The sequence below is a fragment of the Nycticebus coucang genome, chromosome 8 (genome assembly GCF_027406575.1).
Source record: "Nycticebus coucang isolate mNycCou1 chromosome 8, mNycCou1.pri, whole genome shotgun sequence".
In the NCBI taxonomy this organism is placed as follows: domain Eukaryota; kingdom Metazoa; phylum Chordata; class Mammalia; order Primates; family Lorisidae; genus Nycticebus; species Nycticebus coucang.
Window position 1 is genome coordinate 110,217,709 of NC_069787.1, and position 26,938 is coordinate 110,244,646.

The following is a 26,938-nucleotide window of genomic DNA, read 5'->3' on the forward strand; positions in this document are numbered from 1 at the left end:
CCAAAGCAAATACCCATTGTGGAGATTTGTATTTGGCAGGGGCAGAGATCAAGGGAATAGCTTAAGCTATCCCTGAAATATGAGTAGGAGGGCTTATATCCCTTTATCACAGAGGAAGACCCTCTATGGTGGATATGAGAGGAAAATTCCTCTTTCGCACTGATTCTTCAGAGGAGATCGATACCAGTGGCGTTTTACTCCACAGTGAACTAGTGGGGATTAACACCCACCAGGAATCTGTGTGTGTGACCAGACAGGAGGCTGCACACAAGGCTCAGGTTTTGGATTTCTCAAGGCTGCCGAGACCCTTAAAGTTAATGATTATAGAAACAATAGGAGCTGACATACTTTTTCTTTTCTTTTTTTTTTTGAGACAGAGTCTCACTATGTCATCCTTGGTAGAGTGCTGTGGCATCACCGCTCCCAGCAACCTCAAACTCTTGGGCTTAAGTGATTCTCTTGCCTCAGCCTCCCAAGTAGCTGGGACTACAGGTGTCTGCCACAATGCCTGGTTATATATATTTTTGTTGTTGTTGCAGTTGTCATTGTTTTTTAGCTGACCTGGGCCAGCTTTGAACCCACCAGCCTCGGTGTATGTGGCTGGCATTGTAACCACTGTGCTATGGGTGCTAAGCCAGAAGCTGATACTTGCTCAGAGAAACTGCTGATGTCTTTGTTCCCTTCCTCAGCTTACCCTCTGGGCTAATGAGCAAATAGCCTTCAATAAAAGCTGAGTGGAACTGACACTTGGGGCCACTGCGGTGAACCCCACAAACTAGCTGTGGTCCCCTGTGCTCCCACCTTTGAAAATTCTATTCTGTGTGCCTTGTGTCTTTTTTTTTTTTTTTTTTTTTTTTGTAGAGACAGAGTCTCACTGTACCGCCCTCGGGTAGAGTGCCATGGTGTCACACGGCTCACAGCAACCTCTAACTCTTGGGCTTACGCGATTCTCTTGCCTCAGCCTCCCGAGCAGCTGGGACTACAGGCGCCCGCCACAACGCCCGGCTATTTTTTGGTTTCAGTTTGGCCGGGGCTGGGTTTGAACCCACCACCCTCGGCATATGGGGCCGGCGCCCTACTCACTGAGCCACAGGCGCCGCCCGCCTTGTGTCTTTGTCTCTCACTGTTTCTAACTTTACTTTTCTTTAGTCGACCATCGCCAGCTCTACAGGTCTAAAAGGACCCTGCCCCCAGTGTGGGACCCTGGCTTTGAAGTCGAAAGATCTCCTTTCCCCCACCTTGAAGCCAGTGCCACACTGAGAATAGACTACGTCTTCTTTTGTGGCTCCTTATTACCTTAGAATTCAATATCTATGCCTTGACATTTATTTTAATAAACAGGGAATACATGAATATAGTACCATTGCAAAAATTAAAAGAATACAGATAAACCAAAAGGCTCTCTTGATCCAGCCCTCCTACTCCAACCCACTTTTTACATGTTAGTCTGCTATTCCAGACCGTTTTCTCACTGACACATCTTGGAAATATTTCCATGTGAGTATGTGTAAACCCATATCTGTATGGAGGATAACTGCTGCAGAGTATTCCCTAGTATGGTGTACTGTAGTTTATTTAACTTTTTATTGATGAATATTTCAGGTTTTTCCTCCAATATTTTAGCAAGGCCACAATGAATATCATGCCAAGTATTTATTTTCTGTAGAGATGCCTAAAAGTAGAAACTCTGGGTAGAAGATGTGCATTTTTAATTCTATACGTTCTTTAGCACATTTTTGTACTCGGTAGTTTTTTGTTGCATGCATTGGTAAGAGATCTTCTTATATTCTGAAGAATAATTTTTAGTCTGATATACACATATACAGAAAAGTATGTATTTTCTACTATTTTGTTTCTTTCTAAATTTGGTTTGTGTCTTTGTCAAAAAAATTTCATGTTTTTATGTAGTCAAATCTGTCACTGTTTTTGGTTTGTATCCTCAGGAAGACTGTCCATATGCCAATGTTATTTATATATTTTCTTTAATTTTTGATCTATAGTTTTGTTTTTTGTTTAGCTGCTTATTACTTAGAATTTAGTTTTGCATATGTTAGAGGGCATTATTTTCTTTTTCCAAATTGGTAGCTAATTGATCCATTTTTCCTCATCCCAAATTGAAATGCCTTTTGTATTTTTATTTTTTTGAGACAGAGTCTCACTCTGTCACCCTGGGTAGAGGGCTATGACATCATCCTAGCTCAGTAATCTTAAACTCTTGGGTTTAGTGATCTTCCTGCCTTGGCCTCCTGAATAGCTGGGACAACAGGTGCCCTCTACAATGCTAGACTAATTTTTCTAGTTTTGGTAGAGATGGGCTCTCCCTCTTTCTCAGGCTAGTCTTAAATTCCTGAGCTCAAGGGACCCGCCCACCTATGCCTCCGGGAGTGCCAGGATTAAAGGCATGAATCACTGAGCCTGGCCCTAAAATGCCATTTTTAATTAACTAAATTTCTAAATATATTATGGGTTCTGTTTCTGTACCCTGTATTTGATTTTCTTGATTTTATTGCTTATTTCTGGGTCAATACCCTACTGTTTTAGTTATAGCTTTATCATATGTTTTGCTACCAAATAAGGAATCATTTCACAGCTGTCTCCTATTAGAAGGGGCTGAGTCATATGTGCCTGAATTTCAAGATCTTTTAGATAGCTTCATCTATGTGAACAATGTCAATGCATCAGCTCTGAAGATACCAGGGTGTTGGTGCTAAACCTTGTATTCTCAAGGTTTCAAAGAGATCAATGGAGCTTTTGCTCCATTTCCTATTGTAGCTCAGTACTAGGAATGAGTTCACAAAAGTCTTCTTTGAATAAAAAATGCATATATAGTGTACGAAGCGCCTGTGGCTTAAAGGGGTAGGGTGCTGGCCCCATATGCTAGAGGTGGCGGGTTCAAACCCAGCCCTGGCCAAAAACTGCAGGAAAAAAAAAAAAAAAGGTACAAAAGTAAAAAGTCAAGTCCCCTAGTTCTTACGAGGCAACAATATTGCCATTTTCTCCTTTCACCTGCTGGAATGGCAGCACACCGTCCCTTCTGTTTGGTACCTTGCTGTTTTCATCTAACAATATCTCAGAAATTATTACATGTAAGTACATATGATGCTGTTTTATGAAATGGCTGTGCCATGATGGATTTAACCAGGATGGCAATTCAGTTTTAATAAACAGCTTTCATAAGTATGATTTCTTGTTTATCTAGAATAAAAGTTCTATACATGAAATTGGTGGGTCAAAGAATATTTAAACTTTCAGTTTTGGTTTATCATGTTAAATTGCCCTTTAAAAAGTCTCTAGAAACTTCACAAGTGAAGACCCTCCTTTCACCTGCCACCAGGCTTCAGACTTGCTCAGACACATCCATGTACCATGGGGGGAGCACCCTAGAGTCTCCGTCTGGGCCCTGACAGGAGGGGAAGTGTGTGCAGTGTGTACATAGAAACTCAAGGAAGACCTGTAAGTCAATTAATTTGAGTCCTATTTAAAGCTCTAATAATGACTAGAAGGATTCATAGTATGAATAAAGCTCTTTTGCCTTTATTTATTAGAAACTGGCAGTAAATAATAGGTTTGAATTTCAGTCCTGATGCTGCTAATCAAAGCACAGACCACTTAAGATAATACATCATTATCTTTCACAACAGGAGCACAGAGGAAATTTGGTTTTAGGAACTGCTAACTGGGCCCCTCACCTCTATTGGGTCTCAGAGTGCTCCACAGGGAAGGCGCCTGGAACTTTGTGCACAGACCAGGTGGGACACACCTTCTTCCTCAGTCTTACAGCATCTTACCTTCCTGGAACTGGCTGGCATACATGACCCAGCCCAGATTAAATCCTGTTAGTGATGGCTCATGGTGTTGGATGGGAAGCAGGAAGGGGGCTTTGTCTGCGGGGCAGGAGGCAATGTTCACTAAGGACATTGGTGCCAGTCTTGGGTTGCATATGCTCCCCACCCAAACTCACTTCCTTCTGGGATGTCATTTCTCCCCCTCTCCACTCCTTGCCCACACAAATGCTTTCCTTTTTGGGGTGAATCATCTTTCTCTGTGTGTTTCTCTATAGGAAGAAAGAAAATACTGTGTTTTCATCTCTTTTCTTATAACTCTTCATCAATTCTTTTTGGCTCCAGTAGGAAAGGAGGAGGCTGTGTCATTCAACTCAACTCAGATTTTTTTCCTCTGGGACATCTTCCCAGCCCAACACCATCCACTTCCTTCCTTCATGGCCTTGAGACATCCACTGTGGCTGTCCCCAGGGCCTTGGTCTCTCCCTACATCAGCTTTCAGTACCTTTTCATCCAGTATTCTGAGTACCAGACCTTAGAACTGCCAATTACCCAGACAGAGAAAATGCCTTTAAATAAAGCATTCACCAACACAATTATAGTTTATAACAAAATTTTATTAGCATTAAGTCAAATTAGAAAACTTCATGCTTCATCACTTGCCATATTTACCTGAAATAACAAAATTATACTTAGTTGAGTATAAAACAATGTGCCCCAGATTCTACTGTTTGTAAAGCAAGAAAATTGCATATAGCAGTATGCCTGACACCACCATGGTTAATGTTTAAGGCCTAATAAGTGATCGGCAAAGCATTCATTACTTTCAAGCTTTGGGCCTGAGGAAGACGTTTCCTATCTCCCTCGAGAGCAGACTCATCATAGCCTGCACATCTAAGACTGAAGCCTACATTTTGGAATCTCATAGTAACACCTGTGTTTAAAGAGAAGCGAGGCTTGAGGTATCTTATGGCTTAAAAGGCACAGGTCATGCAGCTGAATTCAAAGCTATAGTGTTGATCTCTGGAATGTAGGCCATGAGCCACACCTGGTACCAAGAAGTCCTGAGGCCCTGTCCTAGGCTTCTTGGCATGAACCACACATGGTCAGGCCTGCTGCTCTCACCCTCCTCCTGAACTGCTAATCAGCTGTGAGTGCTAGACCAGGGGATCAGGTCTCCTGCCATGTGGACAAAACACATGCTGCAAAATCTTATTACCCAACAGCCTGGGGACCTGCTGCAGAGCCAAGAAGTGGCTCATGTGAAAGCAAGGACAAGAAGGCTTGTTTTTCAGGTAAGACCTGGTATTGGTACAGGAGCCTACTTTCCCTGGAAGGGGTCCTACCAACCAGGAAAAGTGGCACTTCATTTTGCACCAGGGCACACCCAGCTGCAAGCAAGCCCTTGGACCAGTGGGAGAGGTAATGTGGAAAGGTTGCCAGCAAAAACAGTAGGTTCCCTAACTTGGTGTGGGTTCTGAGGCCATCAGTGGTGGGCATTGAACACTTTTCTGAGCTCTGGACATAGCCCTGGGATCAGTGAGAAGCAGTGGGTGCCAAGTCCCCAAAATGTTAAACTTAACCCTTAGTAAGTAGCTGGATGTTCCCTTCAGTTTAGGAGCAACATGCTTACTCTCAGGAACTCTTATTTTAAACTCTTTCCTTAATAAAGTAAAGGGCCTAGAAAGCTTCACATGAAGCAGGAACCCCCTCCAGGCCCAGGACTCTGTCTCACCCTTCCTGCAGCTGGGCTCCTGACTGTCCCACCCATGCCCCAGTCAATCCAGTAACAGAAATGTCTGCTGTCAAAAACTTAAACTCAGTTGCATAATATTAAGGGATGATAATTCTCATTTCTTCAGGCACCAGAGGATATATGTGATAAGGCTTCTATTTTCTTCAACTCATGCTCTTAATACATTTCCAGTCTCTCCCCTACACTGCCTCATCAGCTTGGCTTATACTCCTCCCAGCGAGCCCTGCATCGCTTGTGATTACATTTGCACTCTTCCTGCCAATTAATTCAACTGGGATTGACCCGCAGTTTGCTCAAGCTTGAGTTCATAGCCTCCTAGGCCAAGGTCTCCCTCATAAATGTTTTCCTTGCTTGGAGCCTGGGGTGAAGCTTTCTGGTCCGGACCCAGCCTTGGAGGGGGACTCTGGGGGGAGGAGGCTTGTTCCTGGTAATTCATGGCCAGTTCGTCCTGGTTGACGATGCATTCCACATCATCCTCTTTTAGCTGTTCCTAGTTTTCAGAAGGAGAGAGAGGGGTCATTTCATGATAAAGGCAGAAAACAATAGCAGTCCTGCAGTATAAGCAAATGGGATGTTTTCCTTTTTGTAACTGCTCTGTCTTGCCTTGGCTGATATTTCCTTGAGTCAACACTGAAAACTTGACACTACACATAGCCCTAGGGATCTCTAGGACTAAGGTAAGAGGTATTGGGCAGCACATGCTAGAAACGGTGGGAAGTCACTGTGGTGGAAAATGCCAGAAACTAACTGTCCAATAGTAGTTTTCCTGATACAGAGGTTCCCTTGAAATAAAGAATTAAGATACCAATTCTTCTTCTATTTGCTCTGGGAAGGCCGCCCTAACATGGACCCTGGCTAGGTGACCTTAGGGCAGAGGCAGAGGTCCCCAGCCTTAGCCTACACCAGCAGCCTGTGGATGGCCTGTTAAAACACAGCTGTCAAAGCTCAGTTCTCAAGTGAGGCCTCAGCAGGTGCATTTCTAACCAGTTACCAGGTCATCCGAAGCTGCTGGTCTACCCTTGGCTGCTGGGCCCTGAACATGAATGACATGATTTTTCTGTTTCTGTTAGGGGGTGGATAACCTCTAAGAGGAAGTCTAACCCTCAGTTTCTGCTCTTTTCCAATTCCCTGACACTCTGATTTGTTGGTAAGAATTCTAATTGCTTCTCAGCATTTTTTTTTTGTTCCGTTCCCTTGAGCCGTAAAACATAGACCTAATATTCAAAACCTCAAAACACAGCAGTTCGGGAGGATACATTACTCCTTCTGCATGTTCTAAGGTCATTTTATGGTTAAAAATGTTTAACAATAAAAAATCACATCTTTAAAAGAATAAGCCAACATCAGCAACATCTGACAAGGGAAGAGAAATGCTTCTTGGTGCAGTGAATTTTTTTTTTTTTTTTTTTTTGTAGAGACAGAGTCTCACTGTACCGCCCTCGGGTAGAGTGCCGTGGCGTCACACGGCTCACAGCAACCTCTAACTCTTGGGCTTACGCGATTCTCTTGCCTCAGCCTCCCAAGCAGCTGGGACTACAGGCGCCCGCCACAATGCCCAGCTATTTTTGTTGCAGTTTGGCCGGGGCTGGGTTTGAACCCGCCACCCTCGGCATATGGGGCCGGCGCCCTACTCACTGAGCCACAGGCGCCGCCCGGTGCAGTGAATTTTTAAAATGCTTCCTCCTCAAGCCAAGGAGTAATAGGCTTGAGGTGCCTGGGCTCATCAATATTCACCCAGCTTGTCCCACGTGGGGTATTTACTCACCCCATAGGCCTGAGGACTGGTGAGCAGCCTGGAAATCGCACCACACCATTCAGGTAACGTTGTGGTCAGTGGAGGACCAGAGTGTGTTAAAATTGGTTTCAGATATCTGGGAGGCCTGTTAAGGAATACTTGTCAAAAGGGAGTTAGGATTTAGGAATTTCACACAGCACAACCTGTGCATGCGGTAAAAGAGATAGTTATGTTTGCCTTTAAATCCCCTGCCCCTTCACTTAGGAAGCAATTTGCTGTGCAAAAATTGCTGTTTATAATCTTTGCTACACATGCCACACACACTTTCCTGGCCCTCCTGATTTAGCCTTTCATCATGAAGAAATGGGGAATGGACCATGCTGTGTCAGGTGAAAATGTCCTCTTCCCATTCCCCACTCAATGTCTCATCTGTTTAGAGAATGCATTCTTAAGAATTACCTTAAACAATAGCATAAAAGATTTTTTTTTTCGAAGCTGCACATATAGCTTAAGCCACTAGTAATGTTCACAAAGAAGAGGTATTTCATAAAATGTTCAGTTATTTTAGAGCTGGGTGGTGAATACAGATTGTTTTCCAAAATACTTTATTTTCACTATTCAACACAGTCACTTTATACTTCATACTTCAATGCATTTCTATACAAAATTATGTAAATAAGCTGGTGCCAGGTTTATTCTATTGTCTAGCACCTGTCTCTCTCATCTCTTCATCCCAAAGTGCTCTAACAAGTTAAAAGAAAAACCTGTTCATCTAAAGCCATTATGTTTCCCTCCAATCTATCAATAATGAAATCCCCAGAGGCTGACTCAGGTTGCCAGTTTTTTGTTTGTGTATGTGTGTGTGGGTGTGTGTGTGTTGGTTCAAAAAGAAACATAGTGGAATTATTTCACCATTCCATCTGAAATGACTTTTAAGCTTTATATTATTTCCTCTGCTGGAGAATATTTCACCTCATCAAATTTCTGAAAAGTCACAATAAATAGAGAAGGGGGGAAATGGAAAGCAGTTAACACTGGTTGGCTTGTGAGGATCGGCAGCTGCCCCCAGGGACTCAGGGTGTGAGATTGCCTCTACTGGAGCGGGTTCATAACCGGACAGCACCCATGTCATTCCCATGACGCCCTGAGCGTGTGGCACAGAGAAGGATGCAGCCCAGAGGAGTCCTGGAGTCTTATTGCCTCTGGCTGGAGCCATTCAGCACCAAAGCAGTGACAAAGCAGAGGGGTGTGCATGAACAAAGCCTAGTTATGACGCTAGGAGGGTGACTGGGAAGGGTCTGCAGTTCCAACCGCAAATGGAAAGCTTGGCTCTTCCTTTCGGATGGGCAGCCGTTGTGTCCAGATAGGGACCAGGGGAGATATTAAAGCTCAGGACTTGGCATTTACTGTAACATCTTGTAAGTATATGTACTCATCTGAAAAGTGCTGATCTTCCGTTCATTTTCATTAGAATGTTATTTCCTTCATTTTATGGATGAAGAAATTGAGTCCTTGAGATACGATTTTAAGTATTCCTTTGCTATTTGAACCTACCAACATCACCCTTAGAAGATAATTTATCAAGACAGAATCATACATTGCATCTAGCTGGGTTTTCTAGCGAGCAAATACACCGATCTTATCCTTGCTGGTGAACTGTGGACTCTCAGACAAGTGATCTTGTTAGAATTTCTGGTAGGCATTGGTCAATGAAGGTGCTTTTTAAGGCAGTGAGGTAGGTAAGATATATGTACAACTGGAGAAAATTTGGGAAAATCCAGCTAATTTTATTTCTGGATGGAAAAGTCACAAATCACAGCAAGTAAGCACCATGAGATATCATGTTAAAAAAAAAAGTTTGTCAAACCTCAAGAGTTTGAGAGAGGTCTGGGCAACTTCCACTGAGGTTCTCAATATGTCGAAAATGCCAAAATGTTACACAATTCTAAACTTTTGTTTTACTTTTGTAATGAACTTTTTTCTAAGCCAGAGGAAGTATGTTTTTAGATCTATGTACAGTACTCACTCTTTATCTGGGGTTTTGCTTTTCATGGGTTTTAGTTATCATGTACAACCTGAAAATATTAAGTGAAAAATTCCAGAATTATTTCATAAGTTATAAATTGTGTGCCATTCTGAATAGTGTGATAAAAGCTTACATCATCCCTTCTGTCCCTCCCAGGATGTGAGTCTCCCTGCTGTAGGTACCATCTGCCCCTTAGTCACCTGAAGCCATCTTGGTGCTATCTGAGGTTTCAGGCACCCATGGGGGGTCTTCGAACATAGCCTTTGTGGAGAAGGGGGACTACTGTATAATGCTATTGGAGCAAACACTGAACTTGTAGCTTTTTGTGAATCTCAGCACTAACCCAAATCCTTGGCCCCCTCCGAATGGGCTCTCAGACTTTGTCTGGGAAGCTGTGGTCATAAATGCCAGCTCTGACACTTTACTGACCCTGTAACCTGTGGTCTAGTTATTTACCCTCTCAGCCTCAAGCTTTGTTGCGAATATTGACTGAAATAGCATATGCAGAAGTGGTTTTAAACTTTGACATGCTAATCAAATGCTACTTGTTTTATCTTTAACGTTTATTTTTCTGGTAAGACTTTCTAGAGAAACTGGTGTCTCAATCATGATTCAAATAACGGTGGGGAAATGATTCAAATAACGGAGGTGGAGACAAGCACATGGTCCACCAGGGATTGGTGGTGGCATTGAGATTCACAGGCCATTAAGTGTATGGAAGGTTTAGGCCAGTCCTAGGCTCCAAACAGATACTTTTGTTACAACTTGTATGAGGGGCTAGGATGAGGTGAGCAGTAGAACTTGTTGATGTAAGACTCTTCTGGGGAGCACATGATGTCATTTTTCCTGTGTTGGCTTTTCAGCAGCTGGGAGTCAAAGAAGTGAGGCACAGGTTCCATGGCCAGGAATGGGCCACACAAAGCACCATCCATAGCCACAGAAGGTGGGAGGCAGAGTCTGTGTTCTCCAATATCTTGGTTTGCCCAGGGCTTGCCAGATACTATGTGCTCAATGGACAATGGATGTTTGTTGAATTTACTATATAGAAAATAGGGCTGGGATCAGTGATAGAAGTAGATTCTGAATAACCATGCCAATAAGAATAAAGGGGCCAGATGACAGCCAAGAAATGAGATTTTTCTGAGCATACAAGGCTAAAGAGAGGTCCAGTTGACGATGGACCATTTGGGCCTGGGTTATTAGACAAAGAACACAAGAAGGTGGCTAAAAAATAGCCTTTGTGTTTCATGTACTCACCCATTCCTTTGTTCCTTTGTACACTCACATGTTTTTGTTTTGAGTGACAACCTAGTGAGGTACAGACACAAAGCACCCATACCAGGAAAGTAACAGTTACATTATTGAATGAAAACTCCCCCTTTCTCCAGACTGGTCTCCTTAAGGGCAAGGCTATCTTCTTTAGCTGGATACAGTGCTTGGCCCTTCTAGATGCTCAAGAAAGAGTTGTTGAATTAACGACAACAGGCTCAGAGAGGGTAAACAAATTGCTAAATGGAACCCATCAATTATTCTATGGCAGAGCTGGGCCTGAAACCAGAGACTCTACTCTCCTAGCACACTGAGCTGTCTTCTTTCTGAAATCGCGGAACTTGCCTAATTGGGTAACTGATTTGGAATCAGTGACTTTCTGAGCTCTTCATTGCTGAGCAATGACTGCAAAGTAGTTGGATCTTCAAGGTTATCTGAATTATTAAAAAGTAAGAAAACTCTTTTGATCTAAAAGAAAAAAACTGCAGATTTTGCAAAATGTGTTATTTTTCTCATCAAGTTCTGTTATATGTTTGGGGAAGGAGATTCCCCATTGGTATTTTTAGTATGACTAGTTTTGCTTCTCTAATAAGCTAGAAATGCATTGAAACAAAATGTTAAGCTCTTGGGAAAAAAAGACAATGACTTTTCTTTTCTATAAAGGGCATAAGTTTGGAAATAGCAGTTTGGTTCAGGAGATGTAAGTAAAAGCTGGAACTCTACCCAAAATTTAACATGTGTGAAATAGAAAAGACAATTAGCAAATGTATTTTTCTCTTTTGGCTTGAGCTATCAGCTGGTCCAGAGCTAAATATAGTGCTTAACAGAACTAACATTCAAAATACCTGGTAACATTGATTTTTCTCCTGTTAGTTGTTTTGATTATTTGAAATGTCATATTTTGTCCATTGTATGTTGCCAAAACCAGTGGGTGCATAGCTTGCTCAAGCCTGTGCTTTGTGTGAAGTAGTTTTTGTGACAGGCAAACTCCCCAAATAAAGATATAGCTTCATAAATGAACACCTGCCCCCTTGAGGGGACTAAACTCCATTGCCCCCTATATGGGCTGAATGTTTGTGTTTCCTTTACCCCCACATTCATATGTTGAAGCCATAGCCCCCAATGTAGTGATATTTGGAAATGGGGGTTTGGGGAGGCAATTAACATTAGATGAGGTCATCAGGATGGGGCCCTTATGAATGCCGTTAGTGCCCTTATAAAAAGAGACATCAAGGCCCCATGTTAATGTTTTCCTTCCTTTCCCCACTACCCTACTTTGCACAAAGAAGAGGTCATGTGAGGATGTAGCAAGAAGGTGACCATCTGTAAGCCGGGAAGAGAGCCCTCACCCAAACCTGACCACACTGGTGCTGAATTCTCTGACTTTCAGCCTCCAGAACATTGAGAAAATAAATTCTGTTGTTTAAGTGATCCAGTCTAGGGTATTTTGTTATGGCAGCCCAAGAAGACTAAAATATCTCTTTTCTTTGGCCCCCTTTAAGTCTTTGGTTTGAGAGTCCTGTGGAGCTGTGTTATATGTTGGCTTTATCTAAACTTGTCTTATCATAAAAACCATGTAGGACATTTGTTAAAAGTTCAGACTTTAAAATACTCCCTTGGAGATTTCTAATTCAGCAGATATGGGAAGAGGCCTGGGAAATGACTGTATTTTTAGCAAGCACCCCAGGGGACTGGTCAGGTAAGTTTGGAACAGAGTGGTCCCTCTTGGAGTTTTGCTCTCTCTGTAAGAGTCAAGTCTTAAACAGGAAGATGAAAGAACATGGTCTCTTTTGTCCATAAATTCATCATTTTTAGGATGAGGATAGATATAAACTGATTTGTCCCCAAACTCAGACCTATGTATGGTCTCTGCCAATTGTTCCATCTTGTTTAAGGAATGGGATAGATACTTGGCTCAACAAGATGAACGCCTGATATTACATCTGGCAGTGGATTAATGAAATATGTCCCAGCTTGTAGAGGAAGACCTTGTACTTATTGAGAGCATTCACATGTGTTTATATGTATAGATTTGATAAATAGTGTTGTTATAAGGATTAATTCTTGTCAATATGCAGCTGTATGAAGAAGGCAATAAAATTTTATTTCTGTAAAATACTCTTCACCCCACACTTTCATTTATAAAGCATTTCCATATATCTTACTTCCCCTTTATACCTAGTTGGGTACAATAGCCCCATTTCACATAGAAGAAGAAACATGCAAACAAGTGGCTTTTCAATTCCTTTCTAAGCTAATCTTACCTCTATTTCAAGAGGACTTTTATAGTTTTCAGTGCCAGCTTACTACTAGAGATATCCAGGGATTAGTGCCAGGTGGGTGTGAAGGATAACTGCTCCTGGATTGGGCAACAGCTCCGCTCTCCCATCACATATGTTCCCTCAGAACATTCAGGGCCTACTAGATGTTGACTTGCTAAGGCTCCATGCTGTTATTTACACAGTACCCAGGAAGAGAGCTAGCAGGTGATACCCCAAATTGTATATACCCCATCAATCTTTGATTGTAATATACAAATCACATACCTTGTGTTTTGTTTCTCAGAAAATGTAGCCTAATAGGGGTGGCACCTGTGGCTCAAAGGAGTAGGGCGCCAGTCCCATATGCTGCAGGTAGTGGGTTCAAACCCAGCCCTGGCCAAAAAACTGCAAAAAAAAAAAATGTAGCCTAATAAGTTGTATTCTTCATCTTCCATTTGGATAAGTCAGATTCTGTAATTGGATATTCAGTGTCTTGCCTTCTTGGTTAGGTTATGTGATGGGGCATTCTGGCATTTGGGGGTTAGGTCAGAGGAAGAATACACCTTCTTTAAGCTCTTCCTTCCCTCTGTTCTCTCTGCTCAGGTTACTCAGGGAGGGATTTCTGAGTTCTGAGTACAGGATCCCATCTTTGCAGCAGCCACTTGATTTTCAGAGAAAGCTGTCAAGATGGCACCTTTTCCTAGATGTCCATGTAGCTCTGGTTTTAAAATGAGGAAAAGCAGAAAAACTCTAGTCTGTTCACATAAATATGTGAACATATGCTCCTTTGGTTGACATTCCTAACCTCTGTTGTCTTAAAGGAAATGGCTGTAGACAACTAAAGTGGCATAAAAGAAAAGCCAGTCCAGAATAAACACTCTTGTGTGCATTGGGCTGCCTGAAGTAAGCCAGCAAAAAGGGACTGTGACATAACTCTCCTTAGCCTGGTCTCTGAGCTCTGCTGTTCACATGTCCACTTGGAGAATGGCTGCCCCTTCAAGGCCAGGCTGTGTGTCCCTCCTGGCAGCCTTCTGGGACCTGCCATGCTGAATTGCTTCAGCTCCATAGAAACATGGACATACTTTCCTGAGAGCATTTATCACATTTTCTTGAAACTGGTTGTTTACATCTCCACCTCTCTCTTTAGACTTTGAGCCTCTTAAGGGAAAGAACTTGATATTTTACAAAATTTTGTTATTATAAAAAGAAACAGGGATATGACAAACTTCACAAATCCAATGTATAGCTTGATGAATCAGTATAAGGCAAGGAAACCACACAGGGCCAGGAAATAGAACTTTGGGACCCCCTTCCCCCAAGTCCCTTTCCAGCTGTCTTGCCCTAATCACAGAGACTACCTTTCTCCACAAGGAATTACTATCCTGATTTTGATACTAATTCCTTCCTTGAGTTTATGATTTTTTATTACCCAAATATACATTCCTATATACCACAGTTTGGTCTTGTCCACTTAAAAAAAGTCTTTTAATGTATGTGCTTCTCCTCTACCCTTTTCATTTCTGTACAATTTATCTGCTGAAGCACCCAGGCTATTTTACCTGCTGAGTTGTCCAAAGTCTGGATTTTGATGAATGCAAACTCATGTGCAGCTCAGTATGTTCCACTGTCCTTGGTATTTCCTGCAAATTTCCAGCTGGATCCAGAGATTGGATCAGATCCAGGTTCTATTCTCTCTCTCTAGAAAGACTAAAGAAGGCACATCATATCTGGTTGTTTGTCTTTGTGCGATCTTAGCAGCCTCTGATATGTAATACAGCTATTCGTTCACTGAGGATTGCAAAATAGTGAAATTCTATCTTTTATTAGGTTAAATACTTTTTTTTTTTTTTTTTTGTGGTTTTTTGGCCGGGGCTGGGTTTGAACCGGCCACCTCCGGCATATGGGACCGGCGCCCTACTCCTTGAGCCACAGGGGCCGCCCAGGTTAAATACTTTTATAAAGAGACACTTCTCATTTATTTTACTGGGTATTCAGTGATACGGTTGGTATAGGAAAGGCATGATAAACACTTGATCCATTTCATGTTTGTCTCATTTCAAAACAATGATTTGTTCCTTATTTTTTTATCTGTACAAATTTATGGGGTACATATAAAATTTTGTTGTATGTACATAATGCACAGTAAGCAATTCTGAGTATTGAGGGTGTCCATTTCCCAAGTATTAATACAGTGTTTTTGTTTATTACAGTTGCCCTACCCTGCTATCAAACTTTGACTTTATTCCTTCTGTTTATACCCTTAAACTCATTTCCTTCTTGCTTCCCCCTACTCCATCTTTCCAAGATTCTGCCCCCCGTCTTTCCTCTCTAGGTGATTAGATTTTTTAGCTCCCACATAGGAGTGAGAACATGCAATACTTATCTTTCTGCACCTGGCTTCACTTAATATAATGACCTTGAATTTCACCCATGTTGCTGCAAATGATGTGATTTCATTCTTTTATGGCAGAATAGTATTCTATTGTGTGTGTGTGTGTGTGTGTGTATGTATACCACATTTTCTTTATTCATTTGACCATTGAGGACACTTAGGCTGATTCCATATCTTCATTATTGTGAATAGTGCTGCAATGAACATGCAAATGCAAGTATCTCTTTGGTGTATTGATTTCTATTCTTTTGGGTAGATACCCAGTAGAGACATTTGTTGGATCAAATAGTTCTATTTTTGATTTTCTGAGAAATCTCCACAGTGGTTGTATTAATTTACATTCCCATCAATGACATATGAACATTTCCTTTCCTCTGCATCCTCACCAAAATCTTTTATGTTTTTGTCTTTTTAATAATAGCCATTCTAACTAGAGTACAATGGCATCTTATTGTGGTTTTGATTTGTATTTCTGTGATGAGTGATGTTGAGAATTTTCTCCATATACCTGTTAGCTATTTGTTTGTCTTTTGAGAAATGTCTATTCATGTCCTTTGCCCACTTTTAAAATTGGATTATTTGTTTCTTTTCCTGTTGAGTCCCTTGTATATTTTTTTCCCTTTTTTTAATTTTTATTAAATCATAGCTGTGTACATTAATATGATCATGGGGGTATATTTTGGATATTTATTAGTCCCCTGTTGAATAAATAGTTTGCAAATATTTTCTCCTATTCAACATTTTCTCTCTTTACTCTGATGGTTTCTTTTGCTGCACAGAAGCTTTTCATTTTAAGTCCTATTTGTCTATTTTTGTTTTTGTTGCCTGTGTTTTTGAGGTCTTAGTCACAAATTCTTTAAAATTAGACCCTATTTTTTTCCATAGATAAAAATTAACTCATTCTTCGTGTGGTTATCCAATTTTTTTTAGGCATCTTTTTTGAAGAGGGTATCCTTTCCTCAGTGTAAGTTCTTACAGCTTTGTCAAAGATTAGTTGGCTACAAATATGTGGCTGTATTGCTAAGTTCTCTACTCTGTTCCATTGGTCTATGTGTCTATTTTTATACCAATACCACGTTTTTTTGTTTGCTCTATCTTTGTAATATCTTTTTACTTAGGATTGCTTTGGCTATTTGCACAGTATATCTTTTTTTCGCACCTTAGCATGGTGTTTTTTCCCCCCTAATTCTATGAAGAATGTTGTTGGTATTTTGACATGGAATATGTGGAACCTATAGACTGCTTTGAGCAATATTGTCATTTTGACAATCTTAATTTTTTTTTTAAGTTCTATGAGCAAAGTATGTTTTTCCATTTGTGTTGCCTTCGGTTTCTTTCATCAGTGTTTTGTGGTTTTCCTTGTAGTGATCTTTCACCTTGGTTAAATTTATTTGTAGGTATTTAACTTATTTTTATAGCTATTATAAAAGAGATTACCTTCTTGATTATTTTCTTGTGTAGATTATTATTGGTGTATATAGCTGATACTCATTTTTGTGCATTGATTTTGTAACCTGTAACTTTACTGAATTCATTTATCAAATCTGAGAAGTTTTTTTCTCTTTTTATTTCTTTCTTTTTTTTTTTTTGGTGGAATCTTTAGGTTTTTCCAGGGATAAGGTCATATGATCAGCAAAGATGAATAGTTTGACTTCCTCATTTCCACTTTGGGTGTCTTCTACCTCTTTCTTTTGTTTGAGTGCTCTGGCTAGGATTTTGAGTGCAAGTATGGATAGGAGTGCCAAAGTGGGCATCCCTGTCTTACTGCAGTTCTTAGAGAAGAGGCTTTCACTTTCCCCCATTCAGTGTAATGTTACCTGTGGGTTTGTCATATATGACCTATATTATTTTGAGGTATGTTCCTTCTATGCCTAGTTCATTGAGTGTTTTTATCATGAAGAGATGTTAAATTTTTTTATTTTATTAAATCATAGCTGTGTACACTAATGTGATCATGGGGCAACATACACTGGTTTTATAGACCATTGGACACATTTTCATCACACTGGTTAACATAGCCTTCCTGGCATTTTCTTAGTTATTGTGTTAAGACATTTATATTCTACATTTACTAAGTTTCACATGTACCCTTGTAAGATGCAGCACAGGTGTAATCCCACCAATCACCCTCCCTCCACCCAGCCTTCCCCCTCCCACCCCTCCCTCTCCCCTGTCCCCATATTCTTAGGTTATAACTGGGTTATAGCTTTCGTATAAAAGCCATAAATTAATTTCATAGTAGAGCTGAGTACATTGGATACTTTTTCTTCCATTCTTGAGATACTTTACGAAGACGAAAATGTTCCAGATCCATCCATGTAAACAAGAAAGAGGTAAAGTCTCCATCTTTCTTTAAGGCTGCATAATATTCCATGGTGTACATATACCACAATTTATTAATCCATTCGTGGATCGATGGGCACTTAGGCTTTTTCCATGACTTAGCAATTATGAATTGGGCTGCAATAAACATTCTGGTACAAATATCTTTGTTATAATATCGTTGGTCTTCTGGGTATATACCTAGTAGAGGAATTATAGGATGGAATGGCAGGTCTATTTTTATTTTTTTATTTATTTCTTTTTTACAGTTTATTTATTTATTTATTTTTTATTAAATCATAGCTGTGTACATTAATGTAATCATGGGGCACCATACACTGGTTTTATAGACCGTTGGACACATTTTCATCACACTGGTTAACATAGCCTTCCTGGCATTTTCTTAGTTATTGTGTTAAGACATTTACATTCTACATTTACTAAGTTTCACATATATCCGCAGGTGTAATCCCACCAATCACCCTCCCTCCATCCACCTCCCCCCTCCTTGCCCTCCCTTTCCCCCTTCCCCCTATTCTTGAGTTATAACTGGGTTATAGCTTTCACATGAAAGCCATAGATTAGTTTCATAGTAGGACTGAGTACATTGGGTACTTTTTCTTCCATTCTTGAGATACTTTACTAAGAAGAATATGTCCCAGCTCCATCCATGTGAACATGAAAGAGGTAAAGTCTCCATCTTTCTTTAAGGCTGCATAGTATTCCATGGTGTACATATACCACAATTTATTAATCCATTCGTGGATCGATGGCACTTGAGCTTTTTCCATGACTTAGCAATTATGAATTGAGCTGGAATAAACATTCTGGTACAAATATCTTTATTATAATGTGGTTTTTGGTCTTCTGGGTATATATCTAGTAGAGGAATTATAGGATTGAATGGCAGACCTATTTTTAGATCTCTAAGTGTTCTCCAAACATCTTTCCAAAAGGAATGTATTAATTTGCATTCCCACCAGCAATGTAGAAGTGTTCCCTTTTCTCCACATCCACACCAACATCTCTGGTCTTGGGATTTTGTGATATAGGCTAATCTTACTGGAGTTAGATGATATCTTAAAGTAGTTTTGATTTGCGTTTCTCTGATGATTAAAGATGATGAGCATTTTTTCATATGTCTGTAGGCTGTGCGCCTGTCTTCTTCAGAGAAGTTTCTCTTCAAGTCCCTTGCCCAGCCTGCGATGGGATCCCTTGTTCTTTTCTTGCTAATGCGTTTGAATTCTCTGTGGATTCTGGTTATTAAACTTTTGTCAGAGACATAACCTGTAAATACCTTCTCCCATTCTGAGGGCTGTTTGCTTGCTTTACTTATTGTGTTCTTAGCTGTGCAGAAGCTTTTTAGTTTGATCAAGTCCCAGTAGTGTATTTTTGAAGCTGCTTCAATTGCTCGGAGGGTCCTCCTCATAAAATACTTGCCCAGACCGATTTCTTCAAGGGTTTTCCCTGCACTCTTTTCTAGTATTTTTATAGTTTCATGTCTTAAATTTAAATCTTTAATCCACTGAGAGTCTATCTTAGTTAATGGTGAAAGGTGTGGGTCCAGTTTCAGTTTTCTAGAGGTTGCCAACCAGTTCACCCAGCACCATTTGTTAAATAGGGAATCTTTTCTCCATTGAATGTTTTTAATTGGCTTGTCGAAGATCAAATAACGGTAAGTAGCTGGATTCATCTCTTGGTTCTCTGTTCTGTTCCAGACATCTACTTCTCTGTTTTTGTGCCAGTACCATGCTGTTTTGATCACTATTGATTTATAGTATAGTCTGAGGTCTGGCAGCGTGATTCCTCCTGCTTTGTTTTTATTTCTGAGTAATGTCTTGGCTATTCGAGGTTTTTTCTGATTCCATATAAAATGAAGTATTATTTTTTTCAAGATCTTTAAAGTATGATAGTGGAGCTTTAATAGGGATTGCATTAAAATTGTATATTTTTTTGGGTATTATGGAAATTTTAACAATGTTAATTCTTCCCAGCCATAAGCATGGTATATTTTTCCATTTGTTAATATTTTCAGCTATTTCTTTTCTTAGAGTTTCATAGTTCTCTTTATAGAGATCTTTCATGTCCTTCATTAGATAAAGTCCCAAATATTTCATCTTCTTTGGCACTACTGTGAATGGAATAGAGTCCTTAACTGTTTTTTCAGCTTGACTATTGTTGGTATATATAAAGGCTACTGATTTATGAATGTTGATTTTGTAACCTGAGACACTGCTGTATTCCTTGATCACTTCTAAGAGTTTTGTAGTAGAATCTCTGGTGTTTTCCAGATATACAATCATATCATCTGCGAAGAGTGAAAGTTTGATCACTTCTGACCCTATATGGATACTCTTGATCACCTTTTCTTCCCTAATTCCGATGGCTAAAACTTCCATTACAATGTTAAAGTGCAGTGGAGACCATGGGCAGCCTTGTCTGGTTCCCGATCTGAGTGCAAAAGCTTTTTCTGCATCAATTGAGACAATCATATGGTCTTTGTTTTTTAATTTATTTATGTGCTGAATTATGATTATAGATTTACATATATTGAACCAGCCTTGAGACCCTTCGATAAAACCAACTTGGTCATGATGTATAAGTTGTTTGATGTGTTGCTGGATTCTGTTTGTTAGGATCTTGTTGAATATTTTTGCATCTATGTTCATTAGTGATATTGGTCTATAATTTTCTTTTCTTGTTGGGTCTTTTCTTGGTTTGGGGATCAGGGTGATGTTTGCTTCATAGAATGTATTGGGTAGTCTTCCTTCTTTTTCTATATTTTGGAACAGATTGATTAATATAGGTAGTAGTTCTTCTTTAAAGGTTTGGTAGAATTCTGACGTGAAGCCATCTGGTCCTGGGCTTTTCTTTTTAGGGAGATTTTGTATGGTTGATGCTATTTCAGAACTTGATATTGGGCTGTTCAACATTTTCACTTGATTCTGGCTAAGTCTTGGAAGGTGACCTGCTTCCAAGTATTGGTCAATTTCCTTCAGATTTTCATATTTGTGAGAATTAAGTTTCTTGTATATTCATTAAGGATTTTTTTAATTTCTGATTAGTCTGTTGTTATTTTGCCTTTGGTGTTTCTGATCGATGAGATTAGAGATTTTAGTCTTTTTTTCCTGGTTAGGTTAGCCAAAGGTTTATCTGTTTTATTGACCTTTTCAAAAAACCAACTTTTTGATTTATCGATCTGTTGTATAATTCTTTTGTTTTCAATTTCATTTAATTCTGCTCTAATTTTGGTTATTTCTTTTCTTCTACTGGGTTTGGGGTTGGAATGTTCTTCCTTTTCCAGTTTCTTGAATGTCCCATTAATTTGTTAACTTCTTCTCTTTCCATTCTCTTGAGGAAGGCTTGCAGTGCTATAAATTTCCCTCTTAGGACTGCCTTTGTGGTATCCCAGAGGTTCTGATAATTCGTGTCTTCATTGTCGTTTTGTTCCAAAAATTTGGCAATTTCCTTCTTAATCTCATCTCTGACCCAGCTATCATTCAGCACAAGGTTATTTAACTTCCATGTTTTTGTACGAGTATGCAGATTCCTGTTGTTACTGAGTTCAACTTTTATTCCATGGTGGTCTGAGAAGATGCAAGGAATAATTTCTATTCCTTTAAATTTACTGAGGTTAGACTTGTGACCTAAGATGTGATCAGTTTTGGAGTATGTTCCGTGGGCTGATGAGAAGTATGCATATTCAGTTTTGTTGGGATGAAATGTTCTGTAGATGTCTGCTAAATCCAAATGATGGATGGTTAGGTTTAAATCTAAAATTTCTTTGCTCAGCTTCTTATTGGAGGATCTATTCAACACTGCCAAAGGAGTGTTGAAATCTCTGACTATTATTGAGCTGGAGGAAATCAAGTTGCTAATGTGTTAGAGTTTCTCTTATAAATTGAGGCACATTCTGGTTTGGTGCATAAATATTAATAATTGAAATCTCATCATATTGAGTATTACCTTTAACAAATATGAAGTGACCATTCTTATCCTTCCTTTCTTTTGTTGGTTTAAAGCCTATTGTGTCTGCAAATAGAATTTAAACACCTACTTTTTTCTAATTACCATTTGCCTGAAATATGGATGACCATCCTTTCACCCTGAATCTATATTTGTCTTTTAAGGTAAGATGTGACTCTTGTATGTAGCAAATATCTGGCCTGAGTTTTTGTATCCAGTCAGCTAACCTGTGCCTCTTTAGAGGACAGTTTAAGCTGTTCACATTATTGGAGAATATTGCTACGTCTGGTAAAATTTTCGGTATTGAGTTTTTCTAAAGTCCTGTGGACTTTTTTAATCCTTTCACCACTGTGGAAGTTGAAGTTTGATCAAAAGTTTCTGAGTGAGTTTATTTTTGTGGTAGAGGATTGGGCTGGTCGTTATGGAGGATAGGTCTGAGAATATCCTGAAGAGCTGGTTTGGTTATGGCAAATTTCTTCAACATATGAATGTCATTAACTTATTTAATTTCTGCATCATAAATGAAACTCTGTTTAGCTGAATACAGGATCCGGGGTTGAAAGTTATTTTGTTTTAGGAGATTAAAAGTTGATGACCACTCTCTTCTGGCTTGAGAAGTTTCAGCAGAGAGATCTGCAATCATTCTAATATTCTTCCCTTTGTAGGTAATGGATTTCTTACGTCTGGCTGCTTTCAGAATTTTCTCCTTCATGTTAACTTTAGTGAAGTTAATTATTATATGCCTGGGGGATGTCTTATTCAGGTTGGGTCGTGCTGGGGTTTTGAAACTGTCTGCTATCTGAATTTCAGAATCACTTGGCATGTCTGGAAAATTCTCTTTCATAATTTCATGGAGAAGTGTCTCTGTGGCTTGCGAGGCCACTTCATCACTTTCAGGGATTCCGATGAAGCAGGTATTAGCCTTCGTGAAATTATCCCAGAGCTCTCTGAGGGAATGATCCATTTTAGCTCTCCATTTCTCATCCTCTTTGAGAGTTTGGGAGCATTCAAAGGCTTTGTCTTCAATGTCAGAAATCCTTTCTTCTGCTTGCTCCACTCTGTTACTTAGGGATTCTACCATATTTTTCAGATCTTTGAGGGCTGCAAATTCTTGCTTCAGTGCCTCAAAATCTTTGGTGCTTTTGTCTTTAAATTCATTAAATTTTTGAGACAACTTTTGAAGTTCTCCTTGAATTTCTAATTCCGACTTTTGAATTGCTCCTCGAATTTCTAATTTCAAATTTTCCTCCATTTTATTAATGTTGTTTGCAATCCAAATTATGAATTCAATTTCTGACATCTTGGCCAGCTGTTTATGAATGGGATCTTCAATTACATCTGCCATATCTTTCCTTGCGGGGGTTGATCTATTCTGGTTATTCATGTTACCAGAGTGTTTCCACTGATTCTGCCCCATCATTATTTTACACTGACTTTTCCCCTGGGGCTTTGTTGAGGACCTTTACAGTGCTATGGCCTGAGAAACTGGGGACCTGTTTGGTTTGGTGGGGCTAAGTGGTTGTGTCTTGTTTTCAGCTGGTCTCTGTCCAAACCTAGTGAAACAGTTACTCTGGGTTCAAGTCTCAGCTGTGGAGGAATACCAGCAATTAAGTCACCCCACCTCCCATAGGCAACAATTGGAAAAGGAAAAACAACCCTTCCTACAACCACACACCTAGGGCACCACTTGAATAGTCCTCGGGCGATTGGCTCAGTTCAAAAGGTCCAAATCAATTGTCTCAGTCAGCACCTGTCTCAGGTGGGAGAGTTTAAAAGGTCTCTGGCAACTAGATTGCAGGGTTCTAGTGATAATTCAAATATGACTTATTCTGGTGCTCTGTGAAGTCAGGAGGACCCACCCAGCAAATAGATCAGTCTGGGAAGGTTGATGCCTCCTTTCCCACCTTGCAGCTCTGTCACACCCAGTCACTGATAGCCCTGCAGGACTGTGACCCAGTTGCCTCCAGTTAGCAGATACTCCAGGGGTTTGCAACTGCCTGAATCACAAGGAAATCTATATCTGCTCAGCTAGGCCACTGCTCACTGCCTTTATCCAGCAGGTAGAGGTGAGGCCTGATAACCTAGGTGGTTGATGGAGGCTGGGGGGTGTTCACTCAGTTCCCGCCCTACCCAATTTCCCTGCAGAAGAGAAGCTGTTTTGAGTTCCCATAACCTGTGCCTCAGGCCCTGTCTTTGCTACTGCAGGTTTGTATTCGCAGCACGATTAGGTGTCAGTTCTAGCCTCCTGCCTTCCTTTGTCTATAGGCTAATGATCCCATGAGGCTGGGTACATCTTAGGCTCAGTAAAGTGGTCCTCTGGGTCAGCACCATCCTGGGAATTTCCCAGTTTTGCGCGTGCATTTTTTAGTCCCTGCACTCCACCCAGGCCGGTACCGCCTCAGGCAAACCCTTTACTCACAGGGCCTGTGTTTTCATCCCAGATCTGTTTTGCAGTGATGATGCCTGAGAAGATGCCTGGCCTCCTCTGTTTGCCCAGGGAGATGGGGGTTGGCTTCAGAATATCTGGGGGTGAGCCCTATTGTTGCCAAAAACGGCTGCTGCTCTGCACCTCAGAGCACCGCCGCTCTGGCATGGTTCCCTCTCAGCCATCCTCTCCTCACTCCTGTGCCGCAGAATCAGCACTGACCAGCTGCAGTCTAGGCCTGTCCACACACCTTGAGAAATCACCCAAGAGTCTGGACTCCTGGGGGACAGGCCTCCAGACCTCAGAGTGAGAGTGGAGGGGAGTACTGGGTACTCAGAATTGCAGGTAGAAAATATATACAGTTTTATACAGTTTTTTTACCTAGCAGGAGAATGCCATGGCACCCAAGTAGGGGAGGTAGGGCCAGTTTTTAGAGGGTCTCTCCCGTGGAGTATTGTGGGAGGACCTTTGAACTGTGCTCATTTGTTTGTGGGGCACTCTGAGCTGTCCTCATGGGGGAGCCATTTGGTGATGGATTTTGTACCTTTTGTTTGTATCCTTGGGATCACAGCTTGCCTCAGCGGGGTTCATGTGCGTTCTTCAACCTTTTCTCTTTGTGCAGCTGTAATCCACCAGGTTACTTGCTAAATTTCTGTCCTTTAACTCCTTCTGGATGGGAGCCTCTGTGGAAAGCTGGCTTCAGTCAGCCATCTTGTCTCCGCCCCCTTTGAGATGTTAAATTTTATCAAAAAGTTTTTCTGTATCTGTTGACACGATCCTACAGTTTCTGTCCTTTATTCTGTTGATGTGATGTATGATGTTTATTGGTTTGTATATGTTAAATCATGCTTGTGTTCCTGAAATAAATTCCACTTGATCATGGTGTATTATCTTTTTGATGTATTGTTGGATTCTGTTTGCTATTATTTTGTAGAGGATTTTTGCATGTATGTTCATCAGGGATATTGTCCTGTATTTTTTTCTTTAGTTGTGTTCTTGTCCAGTTCTGGTATTAGAGTGATACTGGCCTCATAGGATGAGTTATGGAAAATTCTCTCTGTTTTGGTATTTTTTTTTCTTTTTTGGAATAGTTTCAGGAGTTTCGGTATTAATTCTTTTTGCCTATTTGGTGGAATTCAGCTGTGAATCCATCTGGTCCTGGGCTTTTCTTTAGGAGACTTTAGTACTGATTTCATCTCACCACTCCTTATTTTTACCTGGTTCAGCCTCAGTAACTTGTATCTTTTCAGGAATTTCTCTGTTTCTTTTAAGCTTTCTAGTTTGTGAGTATACAGTTCATAATAGTTTTTAGTCTTTTGCATTTCTGTGGTATATATAGATTGTAATGTTTCCTTTTTTCATTTATGATTTTGTATATTTGGGTTTTCTGTTTTCTAGGTGGGTCTGGCAGTTTATCAATTTTATATTTTCACAGAACCAATTTTGTATTTTGTTGATCCTTGGTATTGTCTTTATTTCATTTAGTTCTGTTCTGATTTTTATTTCTTCTGATAATTCTGAGTTTGACTTGTTCTAGAAAAGTTCCTTTAGGGGCATTGTTAGGTTGTTAATTTGTAATTTTTCTACTGTTTACATTTAGGCATTTATTGCTATAAACTTTCTTCTTAGCATGGCTTTTGCTGAATCCCACAAATTTTGTTATGTTTCTGAAATTTTTTTCATTTTCATCTTAATTTCAGCATTGATCCAATGGTCATTCAGGAGCATGTTGTTTAATTTCCATGTATTTGTATAGTTTCTGGATTCTTCTTGGTATTGATTTCTAGTTTTATTTTATTGTGGTATAGAAGATACTTGTTATGATTTCAATTTTTAAAAAATGACATGGAGACTTGTTTTGCGGCCTAACATATGGTTAATCTTGGAGAACATTCCATATCCTGGTGAAAATAATACATATTCTGCAGTTGTTGGATAGACTATTTATATATGTATAAGTTTGTTTGGTCTAAAGTCCAATTTAAGTTCAACGTTTCTTAGATTTTCTGTCCAGGTTATCTGTTAAATGCTAAGAGTGGGGTGTTGAAGTCCTCTACTATGGTGTTACACTTTTTCTCTTTAGATCTAGTAATATTTGCTTTATCAATCTGGACAATCCTTGAGTTGGATATACACACACAGATGTGTATATATACACATATATTATATATATTTATTTTTAATTTCAGATTAATATGAGCGTACAAATGATTAGGTTACATAGTTTGCATTTCTAAGGTAAAGTTCAAGTTATAGTTAGCCTCTTCATCCAGGGGGTGTCCTGTATAACCTTACATTATGTACATTAGATGCATATATATTTAGAATTATTATATTCTCTTGGTAGAGTGAGAATTATATTCTCTTTGTCACATTATATAATGATCTTCTTTGTCTTTTTTATTTTTAACTATGCTTGACTTAGTGTTTTATCTGATATAAGTATACCTACTCCTGCTAGCTTTTTGTTTCTGTTTGTGTGAAATACCTTTTTCCATTTCTTTCAGTCTAAGTGTGTCTTTACTGGAAAGTGACTTTCTTTTAAGTAGCATATAGTTGGACCATGTTTTTAAAATCCATTCAGCTAGTTTATATTTTTTTAAGTGGAGAATTTAGTCTATTTATTTTCAAGATTATTATCAACATGCAAAGCTTTATTCCTATCATATTGTTATTTTCTTGTTTTATTAATTTTTTGTTCCTTTTCTTCTTGTTTGTCATTGTAGTTTGGTGAATTTCTATAATGGTGCCATATAAGTCCTTTTTATTCCCTTGTGTGATTGCTTTACAAGTGAGTTTTATTATTTTTACGCATTTTTATGACAATAAATGTCATCCTTTCACATCAGGCTTAGAACTTCCGTAAGCATTTCTTGTTAGACTGGTCTAGTGGTAACAAATTCCCTCAGCATTTGCTCTTCAAGGAAAGATTTTATTTCTTCTTCATTTATGAAGGTTAATTTTGCTGGATATAGTACTCTATGTTAGAGGTTTTTTTTTTCTT

General features: G+C 39.7%; 1 protein-coding gene across 1 annotated transcript in view; it reads right to left on the reverse strand.

Annotated features, from left to right (window-relative positions):
* Positions 1 to 5,070: 5,070 nt before the first annotated feature.
* SLC9A9 (solute carrier family 9 member A9) overlaps positions 5,071 to 26,938 on the reverse strand; it is a 678,779-nt gene continuing 656,911 nt past the window's right edge. Inside the window, exons 15-16 of the mRNA XM_053599744.1 lie at positions 7,304 to 7,409; positions 5,071 to 6,028 (exon numbers count right to left, since the gene is read on the reverse strand). Coding sequence (XP_053455719.1) covers positions 5,801 to 6,028; positions 7,304 to 7,409 — 334 coding nt within the window. The 3' untranslated portion in view covers positions 5,071 to 5,800. The remainder of the gene's footprint in view (positions 6,029 to 7,303; positions 7,410 to 26,938) is intronic.